A 16,113-nucleotide genomic window follows, 5' to 3' on the forward strand; every position below is an offset into this window, starting at 1 on the left:
AGCAAATGCGAGCTGCTGTGTGGGAGCCGAGGAATTGATCCAGTTATCAGGCTCTTGCTGGTACGATGCTTTGCCCGGTGTGATCGCATATGTAGGTCTCGCATGACGTGGCCATGCATCAGCCATTGCCGTCAGAATGTGCCAATAGAAATGGCAAAGTAAGATTAGAAAGGCTATGGAATAGTACCCACTCACCCTACAAATCCCGACCCCGGATCCGATCTAAATCTATAATATGGCTGCTCATTTGGGGCATGAAGCTTGTCGGAGTAGTCAGAGCAGGAAGGAAATAGAATTCATAATGTTTTCTCGTTTATAGTAAGTTGGTAGCCAGCTGTGTTTCCTTGCATAGAAGATGTTTTTTCGGCGGCTATTGCGAGTAATCCCGATCTGACTGGCTACGTGTGTCATCCCACCAATCGCCCATTTTTTCTTATTCTTTAATTGACCGCTCTATGGCGGCAGGTGCTATGATGTGGTACACCGCAGTCGCTTTTTGTATACCACAAAGTCTATGGAAAAACTGCACCTCTACAGGTAGCATTTCTTGCAGGGATTGTACAGTACTTGTAAGCGATATTCTCTGTGTTTCTTGGCCATTCGCAAGCAGTTGTATTATTTGGATTTGATTAGCACTCTGGTTGCTTAGTAGTTACCAAGATAAAGGATAAACTGGCCAAGTTAGGGCTCGAGGTATAGTATCTCACCGGAAGCTCATATTGGAAGCAAATAGGTGTTGTGGCTAGCCTGCAAGAGAGAATAATGTGAAAGATTCTGGTCAGATCATGTAAGCATCAAGGGCTTTATCTAAACAAGGAATCCAATGGAATCTGTATTTATGCACGCTGCGGGAGAGTTGTCGACGTGGCTCCAGAAATGACTAACAATTCCAGAGACGTACAAGCGGGGTTGCGGACCAAATCGAGGCCTTATCAGAAACGTGCTATATGGATTTGCTTCTTTCCACTACCCGCGTTATACAATTATTAAGGCGAAATTCTCTTCTCTCCGGTACCATCGTGAATACCCAGTCCTCGACGGGTCTCGGTCAGATTTGATACGATGCCACTTCCCAGGCCAAAGAGACAACGAGTAGCTATGAAGCCTGAGAGTTCGAGGTCAGCATCCTTTCCCAAGAAGCTTTTATACAGGCATAATCTGACAGCAAGTTACAGATCTCATTCGACGGGGCGGTCACTTCCACCGCCGGATCACCCGACCTGTGATATTCTCCGTCTGACTGGACGGCTGTCATCTACACCAGCTGAAATTGATGACATCTTGGAAAGAATATGGGGAAAGCGCGAAGATGAAGCAACACTTGCCGTTCGGGCAAGGATGGGACTTCCCTACACGCCACTAGAAGAATTAGACCGTGCTGTTAAAGCATACTTTAGCGATGGCCTTCTTGTTGCTTCGACTAAACTTGCCACTCTTCAACAGTCCATATTGCGTGGAGAATCCACAATTATCCTGGGAGAAAACCTTAGGTGATGGAGACTTATGCTGCTGAACGCTTGCCTTGGAATTCCTGCAAACTTGCTACTACACTCGTTTTGTTGTCTGCTTCTTCACGAGAATCAGAAGCCATGCACATGGCTCTGAAATGGCAATCGCGTTCCTTAGGTGGGCTCCCTACCATGGCAGATATCTCGAGCACGAATTCATCCGATCTGCCAAAGCAATTCTCCCAGGCCAAGAAAGCGGCAATCGACGGTAAAATCGGTAAGACCACCGTGCTAGGCGTGAGTCTTGTCGATGTAGAAATGATCGAACGCGGTGAGCGCCACAGCCGCGACATGAATTATACATCCTTTGCACACTGCTTTGTTCTGGCTATAGGCAGAGAGGGTTTCCGGGTATACCAGGCATGGGGTGAGCACGGCTACCGCCTGGACGAGTACTTGAAGCGGGGCGGTTCACAACTTCGATCCTGGCAAGAGGCGACAACTTTCTTGAAGAGTTTTCGGAAACTCTGCCATTATTCGGTAAGTCTAATGCTCTTCAATCACCTGGATTCTGCAATTAACCGTTTTAGGGACCATGGACGCGTGAACTGAAGGATGCCTACTGGACATGTTTCGAAATAGATCTCGATTCAATTTGTGGGAGGCGGCGCCTACAGGCTCCCCTCGTCCCTGTGTATCGACCATGGGTGAGAACATTCGAGATCAAAGATGTTCGAGTGGAGGACATCAAGAAGTTCAGATAGAGACATTTGGTGTCACAATTACCAGATATGAGCTTGCTTGAGATCGCGGTAATGCGCAGATGATTCATTACGCCCTACATTTACGATTAAGTTGATCACATGGTTCCTCCCTTTACACACCTTTCGCATGAAATGCCAAACCAATACGATGTAAGATAGTAGCTGATAGATTGTTGCCCATGCACACAGTTCACACATCCTTGTGCTGAGTCAGAGACTGCTAGTCAGTAGGTAGCTTAGCAAGTCCTGTCAGCGAAGCCTTTCAGTACAGTTGGTTAATCCTAGGCGAAGAGTACCTGGCTCTCATGCTTGGATCTTCTCTTCCGAGAACCACTGGAGACAGCCAACCGTCAAAGAATACCGAAGGCTCAAACCCATCAAGGCGGAACATATCACCCGACCTTATTATAGGGAGCCAGTTATATGAAGTGTTAGGCAAATCTTTCCAGACTTTGACTGAAGATAGAAAAGTCCTTGGCTGGTACTAGCACACCCTCTGCCCGAGCCTACAGCAGCATCAGATGACCTTCTACATTTTCTTGTCACTCGCATGGCCCATTGCGACTCGGTATTTGCCGATGAGAAGCAACGACTATACGTCTTAGCTGGTCTCAATTTATCGAGCATTTCCGCCTGCCGAGCAGTATCATTGTTTGATACAAGACATACTGTTAATATTCAACCTGATGGATGAGTCCTGAAAATTTCTGGATCTAAGAATCCCAGTAATTATACGAAATACAAGAGTTCTTTAATGAGTCGGAAGATGAGGCGCCCTCTGGGGTTTCCAACTATATAACAGGTAAAGATACTGAGATGAGCAAGCAAGAAGAATCTGATCTAAATAATATTTTCAGCCACCACTCCGATCTGGAAACTGCGAGTGATGTCGACTGCGAGTCAGATACATCTAGTGTTACGGATGACGGGTATCTTGAGGGCGACAAAGAGACCAACGCCATTCTTTGAAAATATGTTGAATTTTATATTATCCGTAATCTGACTCTTAGTGAATGCCATATCCTCGCCGCTATTATAACCCTCCTTCACACGAAAGGTGAGGACCGAAAGCCGAGAATGTAAGTACTAGATCTAAAGTAGATTATCTTAATTTTTTTCTATACGAATATAGGAAGAGGTTTGTGATGGAACATGAGGAAAACCTGATATTTGACTTATTAGGTTAGCTGATGGCATTGGCTATCGACGATGATATATTCGTTGCGATAATAAAAAATATGGCGGATATCTACACTGTGTTTATTTCTGCGCACCGGAGAGATATTCAGATAAAAATAAAGAGAGATAAACTGGATATTCTAATATTTCGGGAGCCCAAGTGTACCGCAGAAGGCTATCAAATATCTGATAGTTAACTATTTAAATCGCGGATACAGCTGTTGCAAAAATGGCGCAAATGTTTTATTGTTGATAATGGTTCCGGAAACTTGATCCGAGGTACGCTAAGCCACTTCTGTAAGATCTTCCGGTATTTTATTTTCAAAAAAGCCAGTAACAGGTGGTAACAAATATCTTATTACTCAGCAAAATTTACATAACCTGTATACCAGTGTACAGGTCCATCCTTCCGCCACGTGGTCATAGCCCATGAACCCACCAAGATCCTATTCCGAGAGAATAACGTCGATCATCCTCCACATCACAGATGGCTCCTAATCTAGCTCCATCCACTCTAGAGTCATCCGTGACATAATCTTGAGCAATGAACTCACCCCTTCACAAATTACAAATGCAGCTGGCTGCCATCCAAGTACCGTCACTAGGCATATCAACAACCTGAACATATTCGGAGGCTTGAGAGCCCTCCCATTAAGCGTGGGCGTCCACGCCATCTCATGTCAGAGATGGTTAAAACCCTGTATGATCATCTCTTGGTAAAGCCGTACTTATGCCCTGATAAAATAGCCATATTTTTGTGGAACGAGTCCCACGTACAAGTTTCAACGTGCAGAATCAGTCATGCTCTCAAACGCGAAGGCTGGTCTAAAAAGATTACTTACAAAAAGCAAATGAGTGTAATACAGATTTGCGGGACAACTATATTCACTATATATCAGAGTTCTCCTTGTACCATCTTTTGTTTGTCGATGAACCCAGCTATAATAAGAGTATAGACTTCAGGAAGACAAGCTAGTCTCTTCTTATAATAACACTTATGCAAGTAGCTAGATTCTACCGTGATCAGCAGTATCAAATTCTTTCGGCATATTCTTGAAATAGAATTATTATATCTCGCATTTTTCGAGGTTCAACTGACGCTTCTGTGTTTGAAGACTCTACTAAGAAACTGCTTCAATACCATGGGTGATGGCCAGAATCGAATTCAGTACTTATAGTAGATAATACACCCTTTTATAACTCAGAGAAAATAGAAGAGATATACTTATAAATAGGTATAAAGGTAGTATATTTTATCCTATATTCCCCGGACTTAAATCCTATCGAAGAGACCTTCTCAGAGCTTAAGATATTTATAAGACAGTATTAGCAAACATATGAAGACAATCCTGAACAAGGATTCGGTTCTTTTCTTGACTGGTACATTAATACCATGGGCACGAGGAAATCAAGTGCAGAAGGGCATTTTCGAAATCCAGTCTGACACTTAATGAACTGTAAACAGGATACAGTAGGTGCAGGACCACATATTAACCCGAGTATTGATCCTTCAATAACCTCTTCTAGCACAAATTACAATATAGTCAATTTCACTGTTGATTCTAATTACTGTGATCCACCTGTTTAGGGACCCAACAGGAAAGCAACCCACGAGAATGCGATGCTAGCCTCGGCAGACAGTCAATGTACCTGACCGGCAGCCACTGAACCGAAGATCCACGAGTCCTAAGCTTGTTGAGTCGTCTACTCTACGTTTACTCTACATCACGAATATCGCGAAGGAAGCTCTCCATGTAACTTCCCACAACGCTGGTTTTAATAATGCACGCGATGGCACAGTGAACAGCGAGAAGCCGGTGAGAAGGCGGGTCGTTGGTACGGTTGGGGCTAGAGGTCAGCATGGAAACCACAGGTAATAATGGACCGGTTTATAAATAAACTCATTTTGACATGGAGTGCCTTCGTGCTCGAATTGTACTTTGAACTAAATTAAAAGCTTCTGCCTTGCGAAATTTGGAATAGATCAATAAACCTGTCGTGCTCATTCGCCTCGCAACCTCACTCAACTAGCAATTTAACCAGAAGTTTTACTGACAAGACGTTTAGTTCACGGGGGAAGTGATCCAAATGATGGATTCTAATATAGTAGCTAATGTTGGTAAGCCCATTGAAAATACGTAAGAGATGTATTCACCTTCAATGAATGTGCAATATAGTTGGAAACGTCAGTACCGAATTTCACCGATAAATTATGGGTTAGCTGCTCGTAGAAGCGAAGCTGTGATTGCAGGTCCTCGGGTAACATTTAGCACCCTGCGTGTACTTATTGAAGTATTATTGTATACCTGGAGGCTGCACCACTTATGCAACTTAGCATCATTCTTAGTATTCGATTTATTTCTTGCTATGTCGATGAGCCGCTGAATATCTGTCTTATTACCACTGTCGAAGGCGGCCACCAACTGATCTAGAAGCAACCGGATCGCGTTCAGCTCCTCCTCAGTATTGTGCAACGCAAATTTTTTGCGTCTGTCGACGCCTCTGGCAAACAAGCATTCTGTACCTGCTTGAGTGCATTTATCGCATGGGTGATCTCCACGGCACTTGTAGATGTATATCAATCAGAAATTGTGTAGAAACAAAAAGAAAAAATAGGGTAAAAAATGAAAAGAAAAAGAAAAAGAAAAAAAAAGAATAGAGCAGATTTGATGCTTACTCTGGTCTTTCGTTTTTTACATGCATCACACGCATTCGATATTCTCTTGGCTGGCCTAACAGCCACGTCTGTCACTCGAGAAGGCCTTGCATCGGGAGCTGGAGCCAAGATCCTCAAGCCTTTCGCCTGCGAAGGAACCATATTGCTTGCAGCATAAAGTAGATGGTATGTCTAATTCTGGAAAAGGCTCTCTGAAGGCTTCTGTTGAGGTTAATACCTTGCAAGTGTTTTGGCTTAGTCTTCACTTTATGGCTGCGTTACGCGTTGTTGATCTCTTCGCGGCAGAACAAACGGGCCGAAGACATGACATCAGTCCTTTGATGGATTTGATTCTTGGCTTTAGTACCACTTACCACCATACAGTAAGTGGCTGAGAGGCATTTCGGAAAATGTCATGCGGAACGCATAAGCAGCCACAATCTGGTCTAGTCCGTTATAGTAATAGAGAGTAGGGCCTCATCAGAAACTGCTTGACTTTACTGTCAAGGTTGTTACAACGTGAGCTGGTAAGTAATCTCAACTAAGGGAATCATGTTATTGGTTAACATAAGAGAGAAGACCCTCTCCTGTGTGTTACAGTAAAATACTATTGAAGGCAATGTACTTAAAGCATGATCGGCAAGAGAAACATGCGACAGGCATAATTAGGCTCTCATTCTTGCTAGCCGAAAATTCTCTCCTTGCTGATCACACCCCCCATTTTTCTCTTTAACATTCGCAACCTCTTACTTCTGCTGAATTCATACGACTCAAGGCAGCACAAATATGCTCGCTGAATAGAGTCAGCTACTGTTTCGGGTGTGATTACTGTACATAACGGGCTGCGACTCGTGATGAGGGACCCCCACATTCTGACTTCCTTGCTTACAGCTTGACACGTCGCTAATACGGCAGCCATGTAAATTCTGTTATTAGCTGGTGAAATTCACCATCGTACAGTTTCATTTAGAGGGCGCGCCAGGGGCTCCGTAGCAGCTCCTCTACATATGGAACCGATACGTAGAACTGACATTAGTGGCTTATGTCTAGAACCGCAGTAGACACGGGTGTGGCTTGATAAATACCATAGAATCATACTAACCCTTTTAGAGGTCAGAAGACCAGGATCAATTATTAAAATCACTCGCCACACACTATTACAAGAACTTGTACCTTATATGAAAACTTCCGACAGCTATCTAAGGAAGACCTCTAAGCAACAACTCGAAATATCAGGAAACGTGTGACAGCATCGTCTACTGATGGCACAGTTCGGATGGGGGTTCGATCCCATCGTACACCCAGCTTGGGATATCTATGAGGCAAAGGAGCTGCAGAAAGAAGACGAGAATATCAGAAGCCAAGATCACAATCAGATACTTACTCCAAGCATGCTCTTATCACAGCCACAATCTACTTTCTATACCCCTACAAAAAGACTACAGTTGACCGAGGAATCTGTCTGCAGCTCCTGTCTACAATGCGACCGAGAGCAAGAGAAATTCTGGGGTTTTGACGGCGCAGTAGAAGCGCTCATTCACCGTACAGACTGAAAACCTCTGCCATGTCCTTTACAACTACCATGCCTACCTCGGATTCTTTCAGGCCGGTTTCGCTGGGAAACCGATCCTGCTATGTGAGGGGATCGATCATAATCGCATGATCTCTTGAGCTGTGATTGCTTTGAGCATTCTTTACTTCAACCTCACGTGAGCGGGTAATGACTACCGGCGGGTCGCGAAGACACCCAGAAGTGAGAACGGTAGGTGAATCAAAGGGTCAACATGTGATGGGTTGGTATGTCTTCGGCACTCTTTGTCTTTGTGCCAACTTTGTGAAGGCATCACCGAAGAAAGACATGGTAATCCCCTTGAGACACATTTTAGGCGTTGGCCAAACCTTTCTATATAACAATAAGTTCGGCAAAGAACTCTTTGAAAGGATTGATGTCTGGTAAATATGGCGCCAGGTATGGGAGCTTGACCCCAGCACGCACAACTGCTTAATCTGATCGGAAGGATGCATTATTTAGAACAAGTCCTGATATCTGTTATGCACAACCGTGCCTCGAGAATGCAACGAGTATGACCATTGTGACTGTACTGAATTATCATGTACACTAAGTATGGCCTTGGGCCCTCAGCTTGAGCCAAAGCCTAGTATGACCAACGAACCTGCGAGCCGCACCGATTGCCATCCCATATTTAAGAAATAAAGTCCGGGCTTTCCCCGCAGATCTGAGCAATATCAAAACAGCTTTTGACGCTATATCACGCGCCTTCTTTATATTCTCTTTGTAACTTTCTGTACCCACCCACGAGAGATGCTAATTAACATAACTTTCCACTACTCCCTCAAGCGGTCTATGAATGTTGTTGAACTCATTCCGGATAATAGTTGGAGCCGTTTCATTGTCCAGTAATGAAGAGTTTGAAGGTCGTGCAGACTGAGATAGATGGACACTGATATTTATTTGCGGAAGAGCTGAGCCTGACATGAGATTGTTGGAAACCTGGCTTTGTTTCGAAAGGCGTTGACAATTTTCTGCATATAGCTGTATCGCACATTGCTAGAACATCATCATGGGTCTCCAGGATACCCCCTTGTTCCACATTTATAACAAGGGTTCTCAGTGATGTTTTGATCCAGTAATACTTTTTACTCACCGGACCCTGCCAGCAATACTGGCCCTCGTACTGGCAAGGAGGCCCTGGGGATCTCATTTTCCGATATGTATATCACCAAACTCACGGTTGCCCGGAGCATTCCTCTGCATTAATCTGGTCGTCACGTAGACGAAGCAAGCATTCTGTTAGTTACTGAAGAGATTCCTCTTTTACCTGTCCGCCTGTACGAAGAGTTGTCCTCCCTATAATTGATGAAGATGGAGACCATAAGCATTTCCTTGGGCCGATGAAGGAGATCTTGCCACATGAGAATATACTTATATATAGCTGTCCAATCGATGTCAGCCTTTTCAAACTTGCTTTGTAATATCGCTGCGAGCGTTCATTTACAGAAACCACAACCACAGTATCATCAAGCCTCACTCGGCGATCACGGTGTATATTCTGGAGCAACACGCGTTCCGCCTTTTGCTTGATTTGCTGCCAGTATGAACTAGATACTACATCTAGATCTTATTCCATGTCCTTTGTCAAGACTCTGATATTGTGAGTCACTCTCCACTCAATAATATACAGCATATAGAAGGGATTTTCATCGCCAGGTACTCTATTTCCTAGTTCAACACTATCAAAGGCCCGTGCTTGATTGGACTGTGAAACTAACGGCAGGGAACGTTCACAGGAAGGGCATAAACTATACTCAGAAGGGGTCCATTCTCAGTCATAATTACCGAGAGTAGGAGCATACGAAGAAGTGCGTTTCCAGGTATAAGCTTGAGAAGGAATGTAGCTGCTGATATTGAGGGGGGGGGGGGGGGGTACGTCGTATCATCAATGCATAGAATCCTGCCGAGAAGCCTAGGACGAGGATCCCTCAGTGTTAGCTCTCACATGTGTTTATTACTCATTATACCAGGGACTGATCCAGGCAGGCCGAAAAGAAATATAATGAGTGTCATTTTGTGTTGCGCCATTTAGCTCTTGCGTTGCCCCAATGAGCACCTTCGACGACAGACGGTAAAGAGGAACAGGAAGGTGGTGGTGGAAGGTGATTGCCAGACCGATATGGGAGTTTGACTAGTTCGTGTAGAAGCTTCTAGTTCTAGTTGATCGATACTGGGGCGGTACGGATAACTCGTACAACATCACGATATTTTACAGTTTCGTTGTGTACTATCTGGATACCCGGATTATAGTAGTTCCGAGACTTTACCTGATATGGTAAAGCCCGAAACCTTCAGGGAAACATGAAGTGTATTGACATTTGCGCCATTTTTGCAACCAGCTGTATGGAGTCGCATCCTTAAATGACTTGGAATTCAGGCGGGTCAGGCGTGTAATCTGACACTGAAAGTGCTTCGCCGGGGTGGAATAAATACAATCAACAGTATGTTTCCAGCAATATGAATGTTAATTTTTATTATTAAACGCTCTATACTGTAAATAGACCAAGCCCCATTGTCTGTTCGTGATGAAGTTGCGGATCATGCGTCTAATACTATCAAATATTATCTTGATGAGGTAGTGGACTTTGACACCGCAGCAGCATTTCACAAGCGATTATTAAATGAAATTATACAGCTGGGACTTCGCTCGGCAATGCTTTTAGCGGACTATACCGCCCCAATCGGCCCCACGGATGTATAGTCTCGGAAGATATCTCGGGATCCGGAAGTATGGTGCCTGAGAGGGATTTCCTAGGGGTTTACAGTGAGAATCCGTGCGATGGGCCTCACTATCAAGAATATAGCAGGGACGGAGGCCGGTGAATAGAAAAGATGAGCAGACGCGGAGCTGAACAATATACTTATATATTTTCAAGATACAGTAGAGCCAAGGAGCAAAACCGAAAGAGACATTTCAGAAAACTGATACAGCGTTTTTTTAATAAATATATAAGGGTGCTTCTGAAACCACAAGTAGTGATGGACAGAGCCAGCTGCCTTGCTATTATCATATCTCTGAATAGGTGGAGCTTGTCTGTCTTCTGTGCTACTCCGCGCTCGCGGAAATAATAGAGGATGCCCACCATCGTCGGCTCGAGTATGTACGGCTTCTAGTCCGCTGGTAGTGTTGAAAGGAAAGCCTATGTCGAGGAAAGCAGGCAGCCGTCTTAATATAACAAATGCCGATCCTGACACCACTGAAGGCCAGGGCTTAGTTATATAATGATTTTTAACAGCATTATGTCGATCCTATTCGAGTTATCAACCCGAAGAAGCTATGGCTTTGTATTGAGGGGTGTTGTCTCCACACCCTATGTTGGACGTAATCTCAGTAGATTACTAGTAGCCGAGGTCACGTGACCCGTAAACTCCGTAACCTCAACCGCTCCTCTCGAGCGCGCCAAGATAGCGAAGAATCAAGCGTTATCAACGACTTCAGTATTGACCTAAAACGTCGTTTCAACACCCTATCCCCCGTGAGCCGATGTAAGGTTGTGCACAGGCTCCCTCCCCATGAGTGTCCATACCAAGAAATTACTGGTCGGCTTGTATGGCCGGTGAGGGTATGGCCGTGGCGTCGTATCATGTGACTTTTTCGGGAGTCTGCCTCTTGCCGACCCACCTATTGAATTCGACCACCGCAAATGCCATCTAAACCATCCGTCTCGTCAAAAAAGGCGGCGGAGCGAAAAGTTTGAATGCATGTTGTCATGGAGCTATCGAGAAATACCAGATTCTCAGCATTTGGGGAGCTGCGCGTGTTTTTGATCTAGAGCTACACTTCACATGCACGTTTGAAATGATCCAAAATCAAAGAAGAATCGCTTATCCAACGCATTTTATATATGGTCCAAAAGGACAGAATTATCTTCCCGGACCGATGAAGTCTTAGCAGACTACCATAGCCCCTCCAGAAATGTAGAGTCTCTGTAGACTAGCTATCTTTCCAGACAAAAACACATTCCAGATTAATCTTCAGACCTGACGAAGTAGTCTGGTCAGATAATTTGCTGGTGTAGCAAATATAGCCCGAAGACCTGGACAAGCTTAGAGTAGAGTATGAGGTAGGAAACGGAGCACAGCTGGACTGGAATTATTGACACGCTCTATTGAGATCTCCGGCTAAATACTAGGCAGCATGGCCTTGGCTATCTGGTCAATAAGGTCTATACTGAGCAATACAATAATACAGCAGAAATGCTGGAGTAGGCTCGGAGCTCAATAAGCATCAGTGCTATTCCGTTTAGTAGAAACGAAGCAATCCAAACCCTCGCGACAAAGACCTAGGTAACATGATAAATCAGGGTATATAATGTCTGCTTTACTGTACCAGTTGAGGCTCAACTGCAAACTCTAGTGTCGTTCGCGGTTCCGGGGCCTTCGCAATCTATTCTATATGCCACAACCTCACTCTCATTTCTCGACCCCGCTACAGCACTATGAACTTTTTCAGTTGCCTGGGCTTGTTGCTGGCCACTCAGTACGTTCTGCGACTCTTTGATCGCGTATCTAGCAGCTAGTTCTTTCCACGTGATCTGTTTCGGCTTTGGATAATACGAAGCCTATAAATCATCTTATCAAAATAGTACTCTTAATATTGTTATAGGAGAATATTGTACCAGCTCCTCCAGTGATGGGGGCCAGTTGCTGTCGGAGTTAAAGAATAGGATTTGGCCAGTTTTCTTGTTTCGGACCATGATGAATATATCCGCATCACACTTGTGACAGTACTCAAAGGATTTGAAGAACAAGTTATCTTTTCGGCGACTCTGTTGTTGGCGCTTCGATTTCGGGCTATCCGAAAGACGTTTCTGTATTCTTCGCGGTCGTGCTGCCATGGCGGATATCGGTCTTGTCTTGCACTGCCAAACAATGGGGGATCCAAGCCTGTAAAGGCGCGAGACAGATGTGTGCAGTTTCCATGTCTCTTATAGCCGACCGGTCGGCTGAGAGGTCGCGCGGAGAGGGTGAGCTGGGGTGAGCTGGGGTGATGACGTTGGGTGACAGCGATCCAATTTGTATGCGAAAGGAGAAACGGGGTGGCAGACAGGCAATCTAAATAGATATCATAGACCATCTCTTACAATGATGGAATATAAGGGTGCTCTCAGCTTCGGCTAACACGGCACCAATGAGTGGAGGTCAGGGATGAAGTACCTTACTAGTGTCGGTCTCAAACGCCGGCGCACGGGGTGCCAGTTCACGATCACCTATTCTATTCACCAAGGGTGAGCACGCAGCACGGGTGCATACCCATTAGGCCCCCTTCATGGTAGTTGCCCCTTACCCCCACCTCCTCCCCCTGCCCGGCCCGGCCAAGGGTAGCAGGGCCACAAGCAATAGCTGCTACGCTGGCTATCAAGATTTGGAGAAAAAAAAAGGCTCTATTTGGTTATCCAAAAGACTAATCTACTCACTTTAGGCGAGCAGTAGTAATCTGAGGGGACAGCGTAAACCAAGGAGACTGCGGCAATCTGGACAGAGGATGGGACAGTACAGTAGTCGGGCAAGGCCAGTTGAACACAGTCCTCCATGAGTCTTTTGCTCAACTCTTCAGTAATAACATTACAGTACTGTAACCTATTCTTTGGGTTCAACATCTGTTGCACCGTAGCCGTGTTCAACACAAGCAACGCTCTCGCGACAGAATAACTGTGTATCTGGTGCCATAGTTGAACATGTTGAACTACTTCGGATATTCCTTAATGATGGTCAAAAATCTAGTAGACCACCTAAACGCTTCAGTAGTCAAATATAAATAAACACTGCGAGGGTCTGTGATTTGAGATGAGGAGATAAGAAGAGGACTTCAGTACCTATAGATTACAGTAACTCGCGGAACTCTGTACAATGTCAAAGGAATCAAACAAGCAGAAGTCACCTAAGTCACCCACCTCACCCAAGAAGATGATGCGACAGAAACGAGACCGGCGTAAAAAGAGCCTCTTACGAAAGGCCTACGAATACAGCAAGCTGTGTGATGCTGACGTCTGCCTGGGTATTCGCATTCGAGAGTCTGGCCAGGTCACTACATTTCTCTCCGATTCGACAGGATTCTGGTCAGGCCTTTCCTCGCAACTAGTACGTTTTTGGTATGCTTGCTGTCGGTATGGAAACTAACACCAAATAGGAAATATACTATCCACGGCCGACTGAGAAAACGGAGAAGGATTTTGACTCCAATCCTACAACTGATGAGGATAACTCAGCCGCAGCCGAAGACGTCAAAGGGGGAGAACAATGAGAAGACCCATAACTATTTTTTATGATTAGACACACCGCGATGACCAGCGGAATGCATGCACTGGCTCAAGGAAGTAGAGTAAAAAGAGTGATCGTATTGACCTCATCTTGGCTACGGCCGCCAAAGCGTAGAGTCAACATGATGGTTAACTTATCTTCCATTATCTAAGCCACTAGTTACCATTAACCTCTCCACACCTGAGAGGCGGCCTTTGCGGATGATTTGCTAGGTATTGCATCCAAATGAGCGATATCAAAATGGAGTCGATCTCGAGTTTCAGGATTCATGTATCTAGGCCCTTAGATCAGTACTTTTATGAAGACTTTTACGTCAAAGACTGGTGCGTAGCGCTCAAAATCGTGGCCCTCATCGCTTGTCAAAAAGCGAATTTCCCACTTTGCCCATCTTCGCTTTTGCGCATGTCTTCTTTCTAGAAAAGGTCCAATGTCTGATAAGTTTCTTGTATATATTGAAATAAATAATCCTCAGATCCAGAAGCCCTTGGCCCGGCTCTAATAGACCTCGACGAAATTTCAAAAGCCTGATCAACATAATGGCAGCGAAGACGAGAAACATCCGACGGCGGAGATCCACTAGCAAACGATCCACATATCAACAACATACTCGACGAAAGAACAGCCTGTTCTTAAAAGCTTTTGAGTACTGCAACTTGTGTGAAGCAGACATTGCACTGGTTATCCGCCTGAAGCACAATGGCCAGGTCTTTAAACTCAACTCTAACAGTCAGTGGCATCCGTCGCGCAAAGAGTTGGTAGGCAGCCTTTATGACTGTTACTGTAATATTAGTGATATTAACGAGCTCTTAAGAATACGAGGTACCCGAAACTAAGAGAAATAACTTGGGGCGAGCTAGCTGCTCAATATGAGATGGGGGAGGCCAAGATATAAGCTATTGGGGCGGTGGTAGCGGGCACTTTGAACCTCAGATACGTTACAGTACAAGAATGTTTGACATTGAAATCTCTGTATAATCCGGAAAAATATCTTTGTAGTGCACTAAAAGAATGAATATATATGTTTAGATGGTGTAAGATTACTCCACACTCCAGAGGCGGCAGTTGCCCACACCCGACAAGAAAGCTTTGTAGAATGAATCCTCTCACGATTTCTTTGCGCCTTTTGGCCGTTAGCGCCGGTACTCATTACGGACCTTCGCCTTACGGACGTTTTCCCCTAGGGCCCCCTTTCGCTTAGGGGATTTTCACCCCAGGGATGTTTCCCCCCAGGGCCTACTTTCCCTCGAGGGGTTCTTACCTCAAGAACGTTTTTCTCCAGCACCTTCTTTCCCTTAGGGACATTTTCCCCCAGGAATGTTTACCCCCTTGGGGCTCTCCCTCCGGCTTTTTAGGGCTTGGTCATCAACACCCGTAGTTAGGAAGATATAGACAGGCCACGTGACTGTCAGTATATCCCATCACCTATTTAACGATCGATGTATTGAATTGGCATTTATTCTTCTCTTCGCAGACTCCGTTATGTAGCTCTGAAAAAGCATTAGATATCTGGCTGTTTATATTGCGGATCCTTACACGCTCTAGTGGCCAATAAGGGATCGGAACTCAGGAGTCTGCCTATGTCAAGCTGCACTTTTGCGTCTTTTAGCTCCTTGGTGATGCTCTCAGAGCAGGCACTATGAACCCATGAACTTAAGCTCCATCCTTTATTGCACAACCACCCTGTCTACTCCGGATCCTTCCCTGGCTCCCTTTGCCAAAACCTAACACATACCTAGTCCGTATATGGTTAGCCTGTAAGTTGAAACTCTTAGCAGGCACCGATCTGTCTGTGATTCCTTCCGAATTACACCCGATCTATGTAGAAGAAGCGTAAAGCCCACAGAGATCTAGACGCTTCAGTCGTGGATGGCTTGGGTCACGTGCCATACAAAAGGGCTATCTGTCAACATCTGAACGTCTTCACTCTCCCATACCTAAATCTAGCGCTGTTGAACTATCTGAATCCAACACACAAGGCCAGCAGATGAAAGAACAGTCTGCGAATATTTAAGTCAATATTGGAAAAAGCTTGCTGGAAACCAGACAATGTATAGAGGTGGCTGGGAAGCGTTGCTAGCGATTTATTGTGCATGCGGACGTCCAAAACCCATTTTAGTATCTTGGCACAGAGTCCTCCTGAAATTCCTGCTGGATGTAGTTTCCCTGCTTCTGCCGAGTCTACGGAACAACAATTTTCCTATTCAATAAGGCTCGATCGTGACGTACGCAGGG

The 16,113-nt window shown here is 45.0% G+C and overlaps 5 protein-coding genes across 5 annotated transcripts; 3 read left to right on the plus strand and 2 right to left on the minus strand.

The window, feature by feature from the left end:
- Positions 1 to 1,062: 1,062 nt before the first annotated feature.
- On the plus strand, positions 1,063 to 1,494 carry AKAW2_31473S (uncharacterized protein; the record flags this gene model as incomplete). Its single annotated transcript, XM_041688103.1, has 2 exons — positions 1,063 to 1,118; positions 1,176 to 1,494. The coding sequence occupies 2 exons, from the start codon at positions 1,063 to 1,065 to the stop codon at positions 1,492 to 1,494; spliced, it is 375 nt and encodes a 124-aa protein (XP_041541920.1).
- Positions 1,495 to 1,589: 95 nt separating this feature from the next.
- AKAW2_31474S (uncharacterized protein) lies at positions 1,590 to 2,212 on the plus strand (the record flags this gene model as incomplete). The annotated part of the gene is made up of 2 exons (XM_041688104.1): positions 1,590 to 1,988; positions 2,039 to 2,212. The coding sequence occupies 2 exons, from the start codon at positions 1,590 to 1,592 to the stop codon at positions 2,210 to 2,212; spliced, it is 573 nt and encodes a 190-aa protein (XP_041541921.1).
- A 3,247-nt stretch (positions 2,213 to 5,459) lies between these two features.
- Positions 5,460 to 6,209, minus strand: AKAW2_31475A (Zn(II)2Cys6 transcription factor domain-containing protein; the record flags this gene model as incomplete). The annotated part of the gene is made up of 4 exons (XM_041688105.1): positions 5,460 to 5,489; positions 5,547 to 5,645; positions 5,698 to 5,955; positions 6,069 to 6,209. 4 exons carry the CDS (start codon positions 6,207 to 6,209, stop codon positions 5,460 to 5,462), a joined length of 528 nt encoding a protein of 175 aa, XP_041541922.1.
- A 2,246-nt stretch (positions 6,210 to 8,455) lies between these two features.
- AKAW2_31476A (uncharacterized protein) lies at positions 8,456 to 8,770 on the minus strand (the record flags this gene model as incomplete). The annotated part of the gene is made up of 1 exon (XM_041688106.1): positions 8,456 to 8,770. One exon carries the CDS (start codon positions 8,768 to 8,770, stop codon positions 8,456 to 8,458), a length of 315 nt encoding a protein of 104 aa, XP_041541923.1.
- A 4,700-nt stretch (positions 8,771 to 13,470) lies between these two features.
- AKAW2_31477S (uncharacterized protein) lies at positions 13,471 to 13,864 on the plus strand (the record flags this gene model as incomplete). Its single annotated transcript, XM_041688107.1, has 2 exons — positions 13,471 to 13,701; positions 13,751 to 13,864. The coding sequence occupies 2 exons, from the start codon at positions 13,471 to 13,473 to the stop codon at positions 13,862 to 13,864; spliced, it is 345 nt and encodes a 114-aa protein (XP_041541924.1).
- Between the last annotated feature and the right edge of the window lie 2,249 nt (positions 13,865 to 16,113).

This window comes from Aspergillus luchuensis, chromosome 3, assembly GCF_016861625.1.
Source record: "Aspergillus luchuensis IFO 4308 DNA, chromosome 3, nearly complete sequence".
Lineage (NCBI taxonomy): Eukaryota > Fungi > Ascomycota > Eurotiomycetes > Eurotiales > Aspergillaceae > Aspergillus > Aspergillus luchuensis.